The 20226-nt window shown below is 35.3% G+C and overlaps 3 protein-coding genes across 6 annotated transcripts; 2 read left to right on the top strand and 1 right to left on the bottom strand.

The window, feature by feature from the left end:
• Nucleotides 1-4258: 4258 nt before the first annotated feature.
• LOC138325280 (tripartite motif-containing protein 2-like) lies at nt 4259-11378 on the bottom strand. Of its 4 annotated transcripts, none has more exons than XM_069270836.1 (4): nt 11235-11378; nt 7107-7239; nt 6516-6666; nt 4259-5973 (listed from the first exon to the last, which is right to left on the bottom strand). In XM_069270836.1, the coding sequence occupies exons 2-4, from the start codon at nt 7237-7239 to the stop codon at nt 5088-5090; spliced, it is 1170 nt and encodes a 389-aa protein (XP_069126937.1). In that variant the 5' UTR covers nt 11235-11378; the 3' UTR covers nt 4259-5087. The 4 variants fall into 4 exon arrangements, with proteins under 4 accessions (XP_069126937.1, XP_069126942.1, XP_069126949.1 ...); XM_069270841.1 differs by having other exon boundaries at nt 11225-11372; XM_069270848.1 differs by having other exon boundaries at nt 7107-7245; nt 11236-11368.
• Nucleotides 11379-11993: 615 nt separating this feature from the next.
• Nucleotides 11994-15431, top strand: LOC138325273 (uncharacterized). Its single transcript, XM_069270823.1, has 4 exons — nt 11994-13156; nt 13535-14198; nt 14603-14995; nt 15162-15431. Exons 1-4 carry the CDS (start codon nt 12657-12659, stop codon nt 15384-15386), a joined length of 1782 nt encoding a protein of 593 aa, XP_069126924.1. The 5' UTR covers nt 11994-12656; the 3' UTR covers nt 15387-15431.
• A 392-nt stretch (nt 15432-15823) lies between these two features.
• Nucleotides 15824-20129, top strand: LOC138325237 (uncharacterized). The gene is made up of 4 exons (XM_069270754.1): nt 15824-16437; nt 16695-17358; nt 18756-19139; nt 19435-20129. Exons 1-4 carry the CDS (start codon nt 16001-16003, stop codon nt 19678-19680), a joined length of 1731 nt encoding a protein of 576 aa, XP_069126855.1. The 5' UTR covers nt 15824-16000; the 3' UTR covers nt 19681-20129.
• Nucleotides 20130-20226: the final 97 nt, after the last annotated feature.

Genomic DNA, 20226 nt, shown 5'->3' with positions numbered 1-20226 from the left:
CTAGAATTCAATTTAAAGATGGCTAAGTTAACGCTGATTTTCAGTAATTCTATTTCATTCATTAACATCTACAGAATGTATAAATAAATCTGAACAGTGGTAATTATAAAGTAATAATTCATTCAAATGTACTATACATATAAAATAATATCATAAATAAGTTCCACATATATCCTACATAATGTACACACCACGCCATTTGCAAAACTCGCAGGTAAAACCGTCAGAAATTGCTTAAGATAATTAAATTTCCATATTCCAATTAAACAGATAAAGCCATGAAATAAGAACTTATAAATAAATATTTTTTCTGATATTAAGAACATATTCTAAGGATACTACTAAATCAGAATGCTTGGTGGGAGGTACATCCATATAATTAATGATACATCAATGATGCATCTGTTCATGTAAAATCAAAATGAAATAAAATAAAAAGCGATAGATGGAGTATACATATTTTTACATAATCTAAAATATATTTACAGTAATGAAACAGGTGATAATTGATTCTGCACACATCTTCAACTAATCTTGTCAATGGTTTTTGCAATAAGGACAGAACTTTTATAATTCATATTTCTATACATTTAAATGTAGTTTTCCATCATACTTCTACATTGGTTTTAATACTAGGGTTGCAATCACTTTTTATTACTTTTTTCAACGTTTTAGAACGACTTTTTATTAAGTTATATCTTTATACAACATGTACATAATTAATTTTATCATATCATCAAAAGTAAAGATTTAATTTTCTATTGGTAAACTTACTGGCTTTGACAGATTTTGAGGGACCATAATGTACATGTTTTTCAGTGTGTGAACATGTTTTGACGAGGTATTTTCATTTACAAAATATGACAGTGGTAACTTCAACAAATGTTAAAGAAAAAGCGAAAAGCAGAAACGTCTCAAACTTAGTAGACAAAATGATCAGATGTTATCATAATACCAATTCACGGTTGTGTAAATCAAAGTTTTGTATACCATTATGTATCAACGGATCCGTGGATATAACAGAAACTAGTTTTAACAAGTTACAGAAGTATAATATTACCTGAACATTTTCTTTCGTAGATAAAAAAAACCCATTTGCGAAGCAAGATGAAAAATGTGTCTGAAATTTAAATGCTCGATAGAGAAAAGAAGGGGAGAATTTATGTTGAACCCGTTTACAAGTAATAAAAGAATGTTCAGTCGTTTTGATCTATTATCATCAACCTTACCTTCGTTTAAAACTTTAAGAGCATTTTGATTGTGGAATGATATGGTTGATGCTTAAATAAAAATGATGAGGTTTATTATTCATTATCTAACATATAGAGAGAGAATTTTGTGAGAATCATAAAAGCTTTTTCTGCTTTTGGTAACATGTATTGAAACACCGAAAGTGAGTATAAAATATCATTACCTTAAATACAATCGATACCCGATACCAAATATAAGGCTCTATTTATACCCAACTTATCGACAATTGAACAGGAAAACCATGAAAAATAGTTTAATTTTAAATTAACTCTAGTATAGATACATTTTCATCAAAACTTCGATATATTTCCATTTACAGTTAATAAATTGGCTAGAGTAAAAGATGATCCGCTGGATTTGTGATAAGTTAATTAAACTGTTGCTTCCACTAACTTCTATCTTTGTCTAAAAAAACCAACCCAACAACAACAACATTAAGATCAAAGAACAAAATATAAAGAAAAAATTTGGTGCCAACATTAGTCTTTATAAAATATGTTAGCACATAAAACGACTTTTTCTTATTTTTTTCACGACACTGCATTAAATCAAGCAACCAAGAAGACTGAGATATTCATTAGGCAATATGAGTAATTAAAAGACAGGGAAGTGAATGTACCAAACATTTTAAAATCAATAGAAATCATCTGATGAGAGCGAAATAATTTGGCTTACAAAGAGATACCTTACAAGTCTTTCTAACGGGACTTGAATTTTAATTGGTCGATCTTAAGGCCAAGGACTTTATCCTTGGATTCGAGATAGGAATTATCTTAACACTATATGACGACTTTTCAAAACAATCTACGTCGTATATAACAAATAACTGATCCAGTCTAGTCCCACTACATCTACCACATTGATTTGAGTCATACTCAATGAAAAATACTTTATGATGTATGATATATCAGAATTTATAATTTTGATATATTTTTTTTACAAATTTACTTTTTATCATCGGTTCGTCTGTTTGTCTACTTTTGGACTTGAATTCACGCTTCAAATCTACAGCAGAAGGGAGGTAACCGTCAAATAATTGACAATCGTTGATATCAATAAAAAAGTTATAGCACAAGTTTAGAAGGTGTTCTCTTCTTTTTTTCCAAAAATTTCTAATAATGTGAATTATTGAAAGACGACAATCATAGTTAATTAACGTCGGTTTTTATATTTTTTATTTTATTTTTCGGTTTTACATTTTTGGTATTCTTCTTAAAGATGCTCCACCGCTGGCAAATGGAATAATTTCACTATCAAAAACAGGAACAGACAATTAAGTATTTTTCTTCAGTTACAAAAGTTACTTACTTTACACCATCACCACCATTGAAAAGATTGAGCTTCTAATTTTACTTCATGTTAAAAATATGAAAAATAATTAATTGCATCCCGAAAAAATTCCGTGGCACTATATTCTGATTGCGCATGCACCAAAGGCGAAATAAACTATTTCATTTTATTTTTTGTGTTAATTAGGCATATATCTACACGATTAAACACCAATTATTGTTCAAATGATGAATATCATTTATGCTCTGTCGGCGGTGGAGCATCTTTAAATAAAGGCATGGCATAATCAAATGATGTCAATAACCGTAAACCGTTTCATTAAATGTCGGCCCTCACCTCATCAAGAACTCTTTATCTTCATGGACAGAGCAGAGACAATGTATTCAAATCAATATCGGCACTTAATATCTGTCCGCGTGAGAGAGAGAGAGAGAGATATGTAGTAGCATAACTCGTCTAAAGGGAAAAAAGGATTTCTACAATCGATGTACCGATTCTTCTTATCTGAGCACACTTCTGTAAGGACGACAATTATCGATAAATGTTTCTGTTTTAATTAATCATATGAGAAGTTTGAGGTTGATGTGTACCGCAAATTTACAGTGACGACGATAACTGTCTTCATCTTAATTGTAAAGTGTTACATTTAAGGTTTAGATAACCCTTAACATCTTGTGCGATATGAAGCCTATTAAGTGCAAAACAAGAAACACAATTTTTGGATCCAATATTCTAATATAGAACTTCATCGAAGAATATTATTCTTGCCAAGTGATTTTACAGAACTATTATTTTTTTATTTATATTTATTGACATACTCTAAATTTGGATACTGCCACTCTGTTATATTCATCTCTGAACTATATCCTAGCAATTCTGGAGTCGATGTAAGCGAAAACTTGTTTGTAAGATGAGAAAAGTTAGTTTAGTTCATTGGTATTCTTTAACGGAATTAAGTTGCTCCAAAACGGTTCATTATTTTGGATTAAGAGTAGGGCATCGCTCCTCTGTATTTTTCAAAAACAGTCTTTGTAGTCTTATGGTTGGTCAGTATCTTTCTCCTGAGACACATCCAGTTCACTATGACATAGTCTAGGAGGGCATATGAGGCCAGTGAAAGTAACCACTGGAATATCGAGGATGAACAAAATCCATGAGCGGATGTAGTTACAGTGATAGTTGTATCTGAGCTATCAAGAATGGTTTTTTGCTATGACGATATTCGACAATTTAATGAGTTAGTATCATTTTACAATATATATATACATTAATGAGTATTTTTTAATCTCATTTTGCTACTTTCAATAAAACACTGTCTGAAGTAGTTAAGCAATTTTCAGTGGTCCTGTTGTGTCATGGTTTAATATCCATATATACAAACGTGATAACACAGACATCTTATCATTTGGAAAAACTTTTATTTGTACTGTTCAAAATAAAGATACGTTCCTTGATTTCACGATGATTAAATAATTATAAAATGGTAAAAAAATATAAAAAAAAGATAATGATGAAATTATAATGCAATTCATTTTATCAATTCATTTTTTCAAGTATGGAGACATGGAAAAAAATCAGATAGATAAAGCACTTTTGCATGCGATCGCCCAATAAAAAGGTAATAAAATATGAAATTATATGCACAGAACCATAATAATGCAGAATAAAGTCGGCAAAACTATTACCTGAACATACACGTATAATGATTCGATTTGAAGTCGCTCTACTTAATAGTTGCGAGGTGAAGGCGTATTGCACAACCTGAAAAATTCAGCTCTGATAACTTTAATACCAAGTATTTATTTCATATTAGGAAACAATGAATTGTTGGTAGTGCATCGGTCGGTTAACTTGAGCAAGTATGACATGAACTTACTATGGAAATGTCTGCCACAATTTGAGGTATTCAAATAATATGCTTTAAAGTTTCCCCCGATACGAACGTCAGCCAACAAAATAACACAGTTACTAAATATGGATATATTTTTTACCTCTCTTTGAGATAAGTTAACTCTATAAATATGAATATTATACAAATTATGCTTATACTAGGATATTGCAAAAAATAATATCGATAAAGAATTTACATTCACAATGAAATATGAAGTATTATACATGATTATCTTGATAACATCTTGAATCCATTGATAATAGTTTTATTTTTCAGCTGACCATGTAAAGGAACATAACACTGGCCTCAATATCATGGCACGATCCTAGGTCTAAAACAGTATTAAGTTTAGACTAAGTTACGCCATTTCTTATTAGCCAAGCAAAAACTTAAATCTAAGACTGTTTCATTATTCTGGGGCCAGAAATATTTCTAGACTTTTAAGCAAAGAATATAATTTGGTGTTTTGTACAAACCATCATCATAAACATTTGCTATTGATTTTAACTGAACTAATTACCTTGATGTGCATTAGCACATGTACATTAATGAAACATACAAAATACAGTTTAGCCAGAAATGTAGGTTTTTTTTTTAAAATTGTTGGCACAGCGTTAAATGATAACGAAGATAACAAGGACATATAGATACAACATCACTCCATTTTAGTCGGGGTTCTCCTTTTACTTGAACCCGGCCTAGTTAAATGACAATAACATTGTTTATAACGGAATATTTTCAATGAATGCGGACCGGAAACACTAAACTCCGTCACCATTAGATGTCCTTCCGGTCCTATTGCGCATGTCTGAACGGCACCGGCCTCGTCAGAGGGTCCAACAAGCTGTTTAAGAAGAACCCCACGTTCTGAGTACAAATTTACTGTGTGATTAAGGGCATCTCCTATGATGACCTCTCCAAGCATATTTATACATATCCCAGAAGGCAACATTGACAAGCCTTCGCCCGTAGATATTGGTGAAAACTTGTACAAGGGTTTACCTCCATATGTGAAGTACTTTACTGAGTTATTCACGGCGTCACAGACGATCACCTCCTCTTTTGTATTGACACATATATGACAGCCGATTTTGTCTCTGGCTGACCCTCCAACAGAAAAGGCATGCACTAGCTTCCCGCCTCTCCTGTACACCTCTATTGACCTTCGTATCGTTGACACTATGATATTGTAGTCTTTGTCACTTGCGATTGAGAAAGGCTCATCACCGGTTGGAAACATGTATTTAAATTGTCTTCTTTGTGAGAAAATCTGAACTCTTTTGTTTTTCTTATCAGCCACTGCTAAATCCCCGTTTGGCAATTCAGTAACGTCTGTTGGCTGGTCGAACTGTCCTTCACCGTTACCTTTGGTACCAATCTTTTTAATGAAGATTCCGTATTGGTTGAAGATCTGAATTCTGTGGTTCATTGTGTCAGCGACAAGAATTTCCCCGTCCAATGTGACAGATAGGCCGCGGGGATAGTGGAAGTCGCCGTCTCCTCGACCCTTCATCCCGATATTGAAGAGCAGTTTGTCGGGTCTGAAATAACACAATAGATAAAATAACAATAGGCATGGTGATACGCGTCTTAAAAATGCTATGTTTACACAATATATCCTTAATTTAGCTTTATAACTTACAAAGTAAATTTTAATAAAACAAATTTAACATGTCGTTTGGACTTTGAAAGCTTCCAGATTAAAATATCGTCCGTTCCTGATCTGGGCTCAATTTGACTATTTCAAGGGAATCTATATTACGTTGTTTGGTTGCAATGTAAAGTATTAAGTACTATAACCTAAAGGACAAAATATCTCTTCACGTTAATCAGAATAACCGAAAAGATCTTGACATACAATTCACAAGAAATCCACCTGAAAACGAAATCACTTTTACATGAAGAAACCTTCATATTAATAACAGATCAATACCTGGTTAATTTCAGTTTAAATTTTTAACCCTGAACTGACAGTTTTTCAGTTAAACTTGACCTGAACAGAAACCACATTTTCTATGTGGATTTCCCTGTGGATTGGCGGTGCCTAACACATACTGTTAGATCTGCCATATACAGTACTTACGCAGCAGTGCCCTGGGGGGTGACCTCCTTTTCCTGGTTGTGGAGGTAGTTGACACTTCTGTATACCTGCCCGAGACCGTGAGAGAACATCCACGCCTCCCAGTCCTTCTTTTCTGTCAGATCTTTCATAGTATCCATACGACAGTCATGAGCTGTGGTTCAGTAGGTAATTGTAGGTAATTATTTTATTATTAGAGGATTGTGATATATTTTCAATTTCAATGTCTACTTCCTAGGAATATGTGTTTGTATTTTTCTGTGAATTAATGAAAATAATTGTTAAACACACCTCTCTGTGCAAATATTAATGGAAAGACTTAAATTTAGCGCTTTCATGTTTTCGTGTTTTTCTTTTTTATTTCGCTTTTTACAGTCTATTTTAGATCTGCTTAGATTCGCTAAATACTAATTGCAAACAAAAATAAACTTGATTAATGATTATTTTTTGTTTTCGTTATAAGGAGAAAAATATATCCTACATTTTATCTTAAAAACTAAAGAATTTAATACCGGAACATCATAAGACAATAAGCAATACAAGAGCCCCAACTCTGAGATTTAACATCTGTCTAAGTTGAGTATTGGTACTTACATCGTGGTCTGCGACCAAAGATGTGTGGTGCACTATCTCTGTAGATCTCTCTGTACGTGGTGATGGGGTAGCGTTGTTCTGGAGAAGTGTAGCCATGGCCGTATAGCCGATACCGGGACAAGTAGTCAACCATCTTCACGGTAAAGGAATCAAATATCAGAGGTTAGTATGGAGTATCGGTATTATCATGACCTGTTAGTGGTCGTTACATAGAGGTGATCTAAGTGGCGGAAATAAAAAAAAATGATTTTTTTGTTGTTGTATTCAATATATTGCGACTAATATATACTCTGTGGTTAAAATGTCTAAACTTTCAAGCAACGCTATTGAAAATATCTATCTTTCAACATTAAAAGTAGGACTTCACGTAATCTGCAATTCTTAAAATAAATAATATATATAACCCATTTGAAATAAAAATATTACGATCTTGATAAGAAATAAATAAAAAAAATGGCATTAATTTAGCAATAAATCTTCTGTTCATTGAGCTTATGTTAATAATGTAAGTAAATCAATTTTGAGTTAATAAACAATACCTCGTTTTACGATGGCAAATAGAAAATAAATCTCGAAACTATGGTTAAAAGTGGCTCCTCACTTGATTTTCTCATTCAGACATCAGACATCCCGTTTTCTTTTAAAGTCTACTTAGGTTTTCAGAATAAACGTGTGAAATGAACAGAATTTCATATTAATAAATCTCCAAATAAAGACAAAAGACGAATACTTGTATATGGTTATATTTTCCCCTTATTGATTAATGAGTATCTATATCTGTTGTCCTTTAGTTCACAGAGGAGGGCGCGTATCTATGATAAAATATTTGATATATATTAGGATCTAAATGGAATTGCATCACGATTAGTTGGATTTATAAGTGCTCAAAGTACACCTCAAAGCTGTGTACTTAAAGATCTTTCAACAACCAATATTGAGCACCATACGGCCAACGGGGTGATTTAATTAACAGTTATATCGAACAAAACCATTGCCACTTTTGCTTTGCATGACTTATATTTGAATATATACAAAAAAATACATTTTAAATTCATACGACAAGGTTAGTCTTTTCATGCATATTCAATTATTCGTTATTCAAGGTAGATAATGTTATTCACTAAATGTTTATATTGAATTCCACTTTGTATGTTTTGATAGAAAATCATTCAACTGATTCACATTAGTACGTTTAAAATGTCATGAAAATACATTACGTCTCAATTATCAATACTATCATACATATTTGGCATATTTGCGTGTGAATAATTATGACTGACTTGCATAGCTCAATGGTACACGATATTTTCCTTTAGGCTAACATTCGGATTTTTAACAACTTTTGTAAAATAAAGATATTTTATAACATCAACATTATACATGTTTTCATTTCAAAATGTTTTATCAAAGCTTCACTGTAATTGATTCAACATGGATCAGGCAGTAGGCAAAGTCCTCTCCAAATGATTACCATCATGTATTTCCATTTAATAAATGTAAACACGATATAAATACATGTTATTGAAGCATACTTATAGTTTGCATGTGAATGATGACCATACGTTTCTATAACATGTGTTGCTCTTCAATCACCTATGAGGAGCTAGGTAATGGTACCCTCTGTCAAATCAGGGTGATTTAACGGCGACTTCTCATGTTTTACCTGTGTTAATGTATGTATGTTTTGGAGGACTGTGGTATATGTGTATAGAGTTATAGTGAAAATCTTTTTATAGCGCTATTCCATTGAAGTATGCCGTAGAAGACACCGAACAACACACCCCACCCGCTTAGCTCATACTAACATGAACAAATAAGTCGTCCATGTGAGGAAGGATAAAGATTTTGTCCCCTGGCCGAAATAAACCATAATTCTTAAAAGTAGTAGATTCCGCTAGTGCAGAGCATAGCACAGAGTCAATCAAGTAGAAGTAATGGGAATGTTTGAACAAAAGTAAATAGATATTAGTTATAGACAGGAAAGCTGTACAATTTCCCTGGAAAATATCAATAGGTGCTGGGTCAACAACATCCGGATCGGGTGGGATATAATCGATACCCAGTACAATCATACTGGCTATCCCAAGTGGTTCGTGTTCCGAGTGAACATTGGTACCGTTTAGTCGACAATCATTCTGTGGGTGTGTTTGTAATATCTCTCCATCTACATGTTGACCAACCTTGTCTTGACGTTTTGTCAACTTAATGTAAGCATTTGAAAGAAATTAACTCAAGCCTTAATAATGCCTACTTCTTGTAAAGGTTTATATCAATATAGCATCAAGCAATTTACATTATACAGAATGATGTCTTGTTTATCATATCTTGTTTACATCTTCCTGTGCGCGTTGGTCAAGTGGTAAAAGTATTTGACATTTTAGACCTAGTCATTCACCTCTAGGTCGCGAGTTACTTCAAAATTATAAATTGACCCTGTTTTCTCAATCATCAAACTTTACCATGACAAGAAACGGCAATTCAGTTAGTACAAAAAAATCTATTCAAACCAATCTTACCTCGAAAATTAAAAAGTAATATTTTCAATAAACTTTACTACAAAATATACCAAAATTTAAGGTAGCAAGTTGTTGCGGTTTAAACTAGACAAATACAGTACTATTGAGAGTTGTTTACGTTTAATCTGTAAACAATACCAACAATATGACATGAAGTTAATGGGTTGAAAGTGCACAATAGAAGCCATTGTCCTACATACCATTGTAATGTGACTTTAACGTGATGATATTGTCAACAACAAATCAGAACCAGAGTACTGAACGCCACAGGGGCAATATAACACTTTGTAATATATCTTATTGCAAAATATGATACTTCTTACATTCACTAATTATGAATGAATACTTAGTATATATATGACAATCAATAATTAATGTGGTGTAGTACTTGGCTTTCTAAACATTTCAGAAGCCAGCTTACTACAAATCAATACAGAACTGCTTTACATTTGCATACCTTATACAAAATTCAATATATGTAACATAGACTAACAAAAAAGGAATGCATGTTGTTTAAATTAAAAACGGAGAGTGTGTGTTATAATAAACCTGATAATGCGGTAAGCTTACCTGATGTGCTGGCTATCTCTGTCGGCTATAGAATAAATAACCATACAATAACCTACCAGAATGAGATCAAGACTACCTACATATCATTAAGCCAAATCAATTTGTTGTATATTTTCTTACAATCGATGAACTTCAGTTTGTATGGCACATGCTGTGTAAGGCTGTTAATAAAGCATTTGTAAATCTTTTTATCTCCGTGGATTCTACAGCTTTGGTTCTGCGGGGGATTATAAGAAGCAGGCTTTGATCAAGACATAGAAATGTTTAACAATATTTTTATCAGACTTTACAGTAACAAAGCCGGGTAGATTTAAGATAAACACTTATATCCAATAACGAGAGAATCATTGTTCATGTACCTTATGCATTCTGATACCTATCTGTAAGGTATAGTACAAAGACCTAATCTCTGTATACATATTGCTCATGATTAATATGTAATAAACGTTAAAATAGCACAACAAAGGTACGAATCGTTATCTATTATTAAACATATTGCTCACGAATAAAGGTTCCGTCGTTATTAAAATATACAAATCTAGAGCACGGTAGACAAACAACAAAATGTACGCCAGTTTGAGCTAATCTACATCTGTGGTGACAAATTTAAAGGCATAATAAAAGATCGGACGTCTATTGTGGTCTAGATACTGATATTTGTATGAACAGGTGTGAACTATCCAACACAGGTAAGAGGAACAAGAAATGTGAGCCGATACACGTGAGGTTAAAGTTGTATAGTACCCAACAAATATATTATCCTTATTAAAAATTTTGATTATCGTTAAAATGTTCAATATTTTGAAATAAAATTGCAAATTATTCTGTCAATACTATACTATCTAGGCTATACGGTAATTGATATCTACAATGCAGGTATGGATAATCAAGGATGCTCATTTAAATAGCAATACACCAATCAAATAGTCAATACTGTATATTTGTATAAGCTACCGCCCTTTTAAACAGACGGAGAGATTATCAGAGATACGATGATATAGACAATAAATTTCATAAGTAAGTATATAATACCTGAGCTCACCTTGGACTCGTGCAGAACAGCTGATTGAAAGTATTAACTGGGATCCATTCCCTGTCACTCAATGGCACCAGTACAGCACGGAAGCTTCGTTAGCAACGGAAGTAATGTGTTCAGATGACGTGACCCGACCTGTTGGGTACAATATCACCCGGGTTCATCGCGCATGCTTTTTCGAAGGATTGTATCGGGTCTTAAGCACTTCATATTATAAAGTCAGTACACATTTAAATCCCACACAATCGGATAATCTGTAATATAATAAACTAGAACAACAAAGTGAGGTTAGACTTCAGCTTGTTTATCGGTCATAGTGTTTACTGTTAAGTGTTGTGACAATAAAACATTCGGCCTATATAAACAATATACAATGTCTTCTAGAGTAGGGTGAGGGATAGAGTGTGAAGCAGATAAGGTATTCAACTGGATTTATCTGTAGTCATTAGTCATTTAAATCGAATTATTCATAAATGGAATGATTCATGTGAAAACATTAATTGACTGTTAATATATTTTCATATTATAACCTATTGAATCTCCTTTATTTACTAATACCAAACTTTTGACTAAAGTTATACGAGACGTAATTTTCTTTCTGACAAATCAAGAACAACAGGTAATAATATTCTGCCAGTCATAATTAACGTTAATTACTGTTATTTCTAATGAATTATTGACAATACTTCTCTGTCTTATCATTTTAAATGTTTCGCCAGTCAAGATAATACCACCATGTATTTGATCTACTAAATGTACTGTTAACAAGAAGATGACAGGGTTACCCCTTCATTTATCTTTATTTTGCCATAGAGTAGATTCCTCTCTATTTCCTTCCACGCCATGTCGTCGGGATATAGTTTCTATGCCAGCTCACACATTAACGTGTTTTGTCATCGCCAAACAGCATCCGGATTCATATTCCAATTACACACAGATGAATGTAAAATCGATATGTTACATAACAGTTAATCATTCTGCCACTACTGCGATATTATCTGATATTGATTTATACAAAAACAACAAAGAAAATAGGAAGTGTTTTCGCTGCAGCAGTTATTTAGATGAAATTGTACTTTTAATTATGCTTAGAAGCAGAAAGACAAAAACGTGATTCTTAGACCAGTATTTGACTTAATATTTTCCCGAAAAAACTTGCCTAGAATTGAATAGTATATGATGTCAATGAAAAATAGCGTATAATGTCAATGAAGAAGAATATGTAATATCAATGAAAAAGAGCATATACTGTCCATGAAACAGATAACGCTCACCCTTCTGAAGCGCTCGGTTATTTACCTTTGCACTTGTTAGACTACTGATATTCATTGAAGAGACTGCACCTATGTTCTGTTTACAAGCAAAAGCCTTATCTCCGACAGCTTTGGTCAAAATCAAAGATGTTAAATTCTTATCAGAAAGATATGTATGACCTTGACATTCGTATTCGTTATTTTCTATTGGCTATCTCTTGGATGTCTAGCTCCCAAAATGATGTGGTATTTCGAGATTATTCTATCTATAGTGTGTGGCTGCACAGCTCAAAGATACCCCATAACTGCTGCATGGTTCAACGATCACGTCTCACGCGAGAGCTGGAACGAAACCTTATCTAACTTCACCAGGAATGGCGGCGACACAGTCCTTTTACGGCCCAAGCAATTCCTACTCCGGTCACAACAAGACATGGAGGCAGACCCAGACTTTGCATCGTGCAGTGCTACGGTAACCGATGTGGGACCAACATGCTTCGAGGACGCAAAGAATGACATGGACCAACTCGGCTTGACAGTAGCATCTTTCGCGTCCTACAAAAGTAACGAAAACTTCAGTGATACTCTTATTCATTGTCCATCCTTCGAAAAGAAATTGGTGCGTGCAAGGACTTACATTCGTCTAGTTCTGCCGACAAAAATAACGCCAGATAGGTAAATATTTACGTCCTTTCTAGCTAAAACAGTTAATGCTTCATTTGAAAATATATTTGTTTGCTGATAAATTTTCGAAGATATAAATAAGATATCCAAAAGAAAAAAATTGTCTACATCATCTCCACAGAAAATTGTAGATAATCGGATATTAATATTCTTTCAGATTATACTGCAATGGAAACCATTTAATGTCATGTTGGTTAACATTCTATTCCCTTGATCCACAAATTTTGTCTCTATATATTCTGTGTTAGACTAATACTTTCTGCAAGTCATATACCATCTCTACCCCGAGTGCCAGAAAGCCGTTTGTCAATTGACAACGCCAGATGGGTTGTTATGAGATCTCATGTATTTTTACTTTATCTATTTCAGTAAGCTCTGTGACTACCCTAAAGGAACCCCAGTCGTCCTCCTCTTCACGTCCTACGATGGTGTTGACTCTAATGAACTAGTGGTACGCGCTGCTGCAGAGAGGAATATGTCCGTCTATCTTGGATTCCCCAATATACCTTCCACATCCGGACCATACCACGATTGCTTTTTAGCTTACTTAGACTGGTTAAGTAGGTTAATTGTCGACCAACGGGAACGATATTCTTCCATGAGTTTTAATCATTCCATATTCACAACTGGCTACGGTGCCGTTGCGGGATATAGCACAGGGGAGGCGAAACCTTTAGCAAATTTCACCAATGATAAAGATATTCTCAACTTATACTCTTCTCAGAGTGCAACTGTGCATTTCTATGGCAAGAAGGTCTTGGTATCCGCCTCTCTTGACTTAAGGAAATCTGGAGGGTTCAGTATTGACGGGCATGTTAAAGGATTAAATGCTCTTGTGAATGCATCCTCAGCTGACGTCATGAACGTCCAAGAAGGGCGGGGATACGGAAAAGCTTGTTACTATTGGCCCACACAGAACGCTTTACCAATATCACAGGTCGACAAGTCTCTTGACGCAGTTTTACACTACCAGAACCCACAACTCAAACCAAACATAACGTTTGATGATTTCTTCACTGGAAGCGTCCAACAGGTACTGCTACATTAGCCTTTTACTTCATTAATTCTAAATTCCAATCAAGCTGGATACGAAAATAATAACATTAAGTAGTTATATAAGTGCACTTTTATAACTACTACATTAATTAAATTGGAAAAGAATAATCCCCCACTCAGTTATGTATCCCTTTAAAACCACATCACGGTACGGTAAGCTTCGTTGCAGAAGAAAGCGACTTAGTCCCCAATGTATACGAAAGTATACTCTTATATTTTAACTGTCATCAGAAAAAATACATATATTATTGATGATGCACTTCATTATGATGTTTTCCACTTTCAGTTATTTTTTTTACAGCTGAAGCTGACATAGCTGTTTATATGCATTGATCTGTGACATGCATCCAAACGTTACTTGAAAACTTTGCTTTTTTCCAGGTAATGGCAGAATTGTTTACAGCCAGAGATACACTCCAGAGAAATAATAATTCATTTGACATGTGGCTTAACATAGAACCATTTGAATTCCTCCGAGAGAACCCCTGTCTCCCGACATTCGGGCCTGGGATCTCGATCTCGATGGACAGAGCCACAAAAGCCAGACTTGACATGGCTTTATCCGCCGGGGCAGTGTATGTCCAGAAGGTGGCGGTGTCGGACTGGGATCCTTACTTCACGTGCATCCCGAAGAACACGAGCTCTACACTTGCACAGCAGGTCTACCATGACGCTGGTCGGCCAATCATCACTCACTGTTCCTTCCATAACCAATATAACCGTTCTGTTGTTGTCATAGGCTTCAACTTATTGGGCTTAACACAAGGATTTAATGTAAGTATAGGCGAAAAGTCTCGAACATACTTTCAAGAAGGTTATTGACATTATTTTCATTGTCAGATGTTTTATCCTATGTTTTCTAAAAAGTTATTTTTCTATTATCATCAAAATCCTCATGTTGTTATATTGTACCAATATATGTAAATATATTTGATTATAGGTAACTTGGCCGGACACTGGACATACCCGTCATACCAGCTACGTCCACGGCTACTACTTCGAGTCTGCTTACGGAAGCGAGCACCATTTGGTTCCTTCCCTCATCTACACACAACTATACGACCCCTATAACGTCATGCAGCTCAATCCCAAAGGAACCGTCAGGGTCAAGGCCGGAGGGGCAAACCGCGCGTGCATATTTACTTATGACTATACATATATATAGATAACGAAACAAGATAATAAAATAAATATGCTATAGGAAAATGAATTTGTAGTTGTCGTAATCAATCATCATGGCTTTGCGTACTAAAACCTATTATAGCTACGTAATATCGTGAAAGGACTTTATTGGATACTGACTTGACAATTTCCAAATACGCTGTAACCTTGCCATTTAATACGGCATCAATAGCTGTAAACCACCTTGTTTACGCGGCGACTTAATTTCGCGTTTTCACTCAAAACGACTGTTCGACGAAAATTTAATTTCGCGATCAAAACCTCTTTGGTTTTACGTTATCTGTACTTGAAAAGCATTTTCACAGTGATTTATTTCGTGTTTTCCCATTGCCCACCAAATTTAGTCGGAGCATACAATTTACAAATCTGCATATTATTCCGACAAAATTTCATGTATATAGAAAATCACAACTAAATCTCGAAAGAAATCTAATAATTCGTCGTAGAATTGTTTTTAAATGGTACAGTACAGTACTGTGTGTGTTGATATCAAAACTCTGTCGGCCTTATCAAATAGATATACAACAGCCTTGAACTTCAAAGTCTGTAAAGTTCGACTTTAATCTTGTGCCCTATCTGGTGTATAAAGCTACCAAAATGATCTTGTTTATAGGAATTTCTCTGTCTTTGCTATGCCTTAGTTCAGCCCAGAAATATCCTATAACTGCTGCATGGTTCAGCGATCACGACTCTCGAACTAGCTGGAACAATACGCTGTCTAACTTCACCAGGAATGGCGGCGACACAGTCCTTTTACGACCCAAGCAATTCCTGCTCCGGTCACAACAGGACATGGAGGCAGATCCAGACTATGCGTGGTGCTCTACTGTGAAAACCGAAACAGGACCAACATGCTTCGAGGACGCAAAAAAAGAAATGGATCAACTCGGCTTCAAGATAGCATCTTTCGCATCTTATAAGGGCGGGGAGAACTTCACCGATACAATTATGGCGTGTCCATCGTTCGAAAGGAAATTGGTTCGTGAGAGAATTTACTTCCGCCTTGTACTTCCGATTGCAATCAGACCACAGAGGTATTATACATATTTTTGTTTGTTTGCGGTTTTTTGAAGATCGATTAACTTCCACACGTCCTAATGTTCATCAATATCATATCATACTAGCGTAGTGATTTTGTTTTCATTGGTGTTCAAGAACTGGGTTTTCTTTGCCAACATTTTTTTTATCTATGGCTGTTTTATGGCCGCTTTAGGGAAAAAGTAAAAGAAAAAACGTTTAAATGTTAATAATTAATATCATTTACGTAATTATTTATTTGTATTGTGTGCAGTAAACCCTGTGACTTCGCAAATGGATCCTCTGTCGTTGTCCTTTTCACGTCCTACGATGGCGTCGATTCAAATGAACTGCTGGTGCATGAAGCTGCCTACAGGAACATGTCCGTATACCTAGGAATCCCCTACATGTCGACTACCACAGGAACAAACAACCAATACAATGTGGCATACTTTGACTGGATTGCCAGGCTTATGAATTATCAGAAGCAAAGGTATTCGGCCATTCCTGCAAAGAAGTCCAAATACACCACGGCTTACGACGTCATTATTGGGTATAACACAGGAGATGGGAAACCTTTGGGCGCGTTCACAAGTGACAATGATACTCTTCTGTTATATTCTAGACAGGCTAGCATTGTTCATCACCAAGGCAAGAAGTTCTTAGTTTCTTCCTCCGTCGACTTGAGGAAATCTGGAGGGTTCAGTATTGACGAGCATGTTCACGGATTCAACGCACTTGTGAATACAAAATCAGCTGACATCATGAACGTCCAAGAAGGGCGGGGCTACGGAAAAGCTTGTTACTATTGGCCAACACAGAACGCTTTACCAATAGCACAGGTCGACAAAACGCTTGACGCAGTGTTACACTACCAGAATCCAGAACTCAAACCAAACATCACTTTTGATGATTTCTTCACTGGAAGCGTCCAACAGGTAATTTACAGTTAATGTCATATTTCGTCAATTCCAAATTGACTTAAACTTTGATAGGAACGATGTATTAATCGTTCCTATCAAAGTTTAAGTCCCAATAAATGTGTTTAGCATATTGTTTTTAAATGCAAATGTAAATCTATGTCATTTAAATTGAACTTTGAAATTCTTGTCCATATTTCATGTGAATTTTAGTGGTATTTCTACATTAAACTGGGATTACACAACCGGGATGTCATTCTTTCTTTTAATAGCAACTTGGATTTTAAGGCCCAAATGATGTTATATAGATACCTCAACATGTCTTAAGTCAGATGGGTTTCCTGGACTCGGATGACTTAAAGCTCTTTTCAAGGGTATTTCATGGCAATGTGTATTACTTTTTCGGAGCAAATGTGATTTATGATCGGCATTTCTTTACAAGAGATCCCAGAGAGATATTAGCGCCCACCTAAGAATGATCTATGTCTGGCAAATGAAAGAGGGAGCTTTTCTCTGCTTTTCAAAATTAAACTTCTTTTCTCTGCCTTTAAAACTTAAAACTATCCAAGAAATCTAAGATGGTGGCCGGTCGGTCATCTTGTTGACCGATTGGTTCCGAAATGCAATAGGCAGAACTAGGGCCCTAGAAGAACCAACAGATAACATTTGATAATGATCCCTTGGGTAATGTCTGAGAAATAGCGGTAACAAACCTCAACTATCAAAATCCAAGATTGCGGCCTGTCGGCCATTTTGTTGACCGATCAAACCCAAAATGAAATCTGCACAAATATTGCCTTAAGGGAACCTACATATGAAATTTGATAATGATCCCTTCGGTACTGTCTGAGAAATAGCGGTAACAAACTTTAACTACCAAAATCCGAAAATGGCGGCCATCTTGTTTACTAATCAGTCCCAAAATGCAATGTGCGCAACAAGGGCCCGAGGGGAAACTGCTTATGAAATTTTAGAATGATCCCTTCAGTACTTTCTGATATCAAAATCAGATGGCTGCCTGGCGGCCAACTTAATGACCGATCGGTCCTAAAATACAGTAGATGAAATTTGAAAATTTCCCATTCAGTACTTTCTAAGAAATAGCGGTAACAAACTTTTTAAATAACTATCAAAATCCAAGATGGCTGCATGGCAGTCATCTGGTTGACCGATCGGTCCCAAAAAGCAATATGCACAACTATGGCCCTAGGGGAACCTACATATAAAATTTGAGAATGATCCTTTCAGCACGTTCTGAGAAATAACGGTAACAAAAATTGTTAACGGACGGAAGGACAGACGGAAGGACGACGGACCACGGACGAAAAGCGATTTGAATAGCCCACCATGGTGGGCTAAAACGAAAAGTAGTTGATTCAAATCCCATTTTACTTCACCATTTATGATGCTTTCAGGTAATGGAAGCATTGTTTAAAGCCAGAGAAACGATCCAGCAGAGTCGTCATTCCTTCGACATGTGGTTAAACATAGATGCATTTGAATCTCTCCGAGAGAACCCCTGTTTCCCGACATCCGTGCCCGGGGTCTCGATCTCGATGGACAGAGCCACAAAAGGCAGACTAGACATGGCTTTATCCGCCGGGGCAGTGTATGTCCAGAAGGTGGCGGTGTCGGACTGGGATCCCTACTTCACGTGCATCCCGAAGAACATGAGTTCCACACTGGCACAGCAGGTCTACCATGACGCTGGTCGGCCGATCATTGGCCACTGCTCCTTCCATAACCGATATAATTGGTCTGTAGTAATCATAGGCTTCCACGTAGGGGGCTTAACTGAGGTAATATTCTCTTAGCACCGTTTTCGTTTCACAGCGTGAATCCAAATATTTGTAGTTTGAGTTTATTGGTAATTATACTAAGTGTTATGTGTACTTGTGGAACCTATAAGGGAATTCGATTTTCCTTCAAATATATCGTTTTTGTCTTAATATTGCCATGTGAAGTTTTCATCTAATGGTTTTTACCCATATCTATCGAACAGTGATTTTCATAAGTACATATTTTTTATTTCCATATTCTTGCAGCAATCTGAACTATTTTATTTGCTTAAATACTCGAGACACATTATTTCAGGTAGTTTGGCCCGATATTGGACACAAGCGCCACAACGATAGCGTCTTTGGATACTACTTCGAGGCAGATTATGGAAGCGAGCACCACCTAGTACCCTCCCTCGTCTACACTCAGCTTTACGACCCCTATTCCATCGCGCAGCTAAATCCCAAGGGCATCATCAGGGTCAAGTCCAAATCGGCATACCGCGCATGCTTATTCACGTATGATTATACAAATGGGGATAACGAAACAGAAAACAAATAAAAATTGTCATGTTTGGTAAAACAATTGTTGTATTCATTTTCTTGCTATTCATTTATGGCAATCACATGTTGTTTCATCATGGACGCGTATCCAAAGGGCAAAATAGTTCTGCTGGATATATTTGTGTCCAATCGAATCTTACTTTTAAAAATTGTATAAGAATAAGAAACTTGAGTTATCATCGAACCAAGACATTGTGGATCTTAAAGTGTGCCATAAAAGGGCGAACATTTTGACATGCTATTTCTTCTTCAGTAATCAATTAAAAACCGTATTAAAGCTGTGAAAATCATTCAAATGGACAGACAAACATGTACGATACCTTATAGACATTGGTTATCACAGAATTTCTGTCTGCAGTTCTTGATTTTATATTTTATGTATGTTTAGATGAAATCATCTGTAGAAACCCCTTTAAATTTACTAATAAGTGTAAAAATGTGAAATGAATTTTTTAGACCACAAACTGGTTTCATGGTTTGACCATATGTACACATTTCTTTGCACTGCAAACGTAAACATAATGTTTTGGCAGTACTGCCAAAA

This window comes from Argopecten irradians, chromosome 1 (assembly GCF_041381155.1).
Source record: "Argopecten irradians isolate NY chromosome 1, Ai_NY, whole genome shotgun sequence".
Lineage (NCBI taxonomy): Eukaryota > Metazoa > Mollusca > Bivalvia > Pectinida > Pectinidae > Argopecten > Argopecten irradians.
This window is presented reverse-complemented; position numbering and strand designations above follow the sequence as displayed.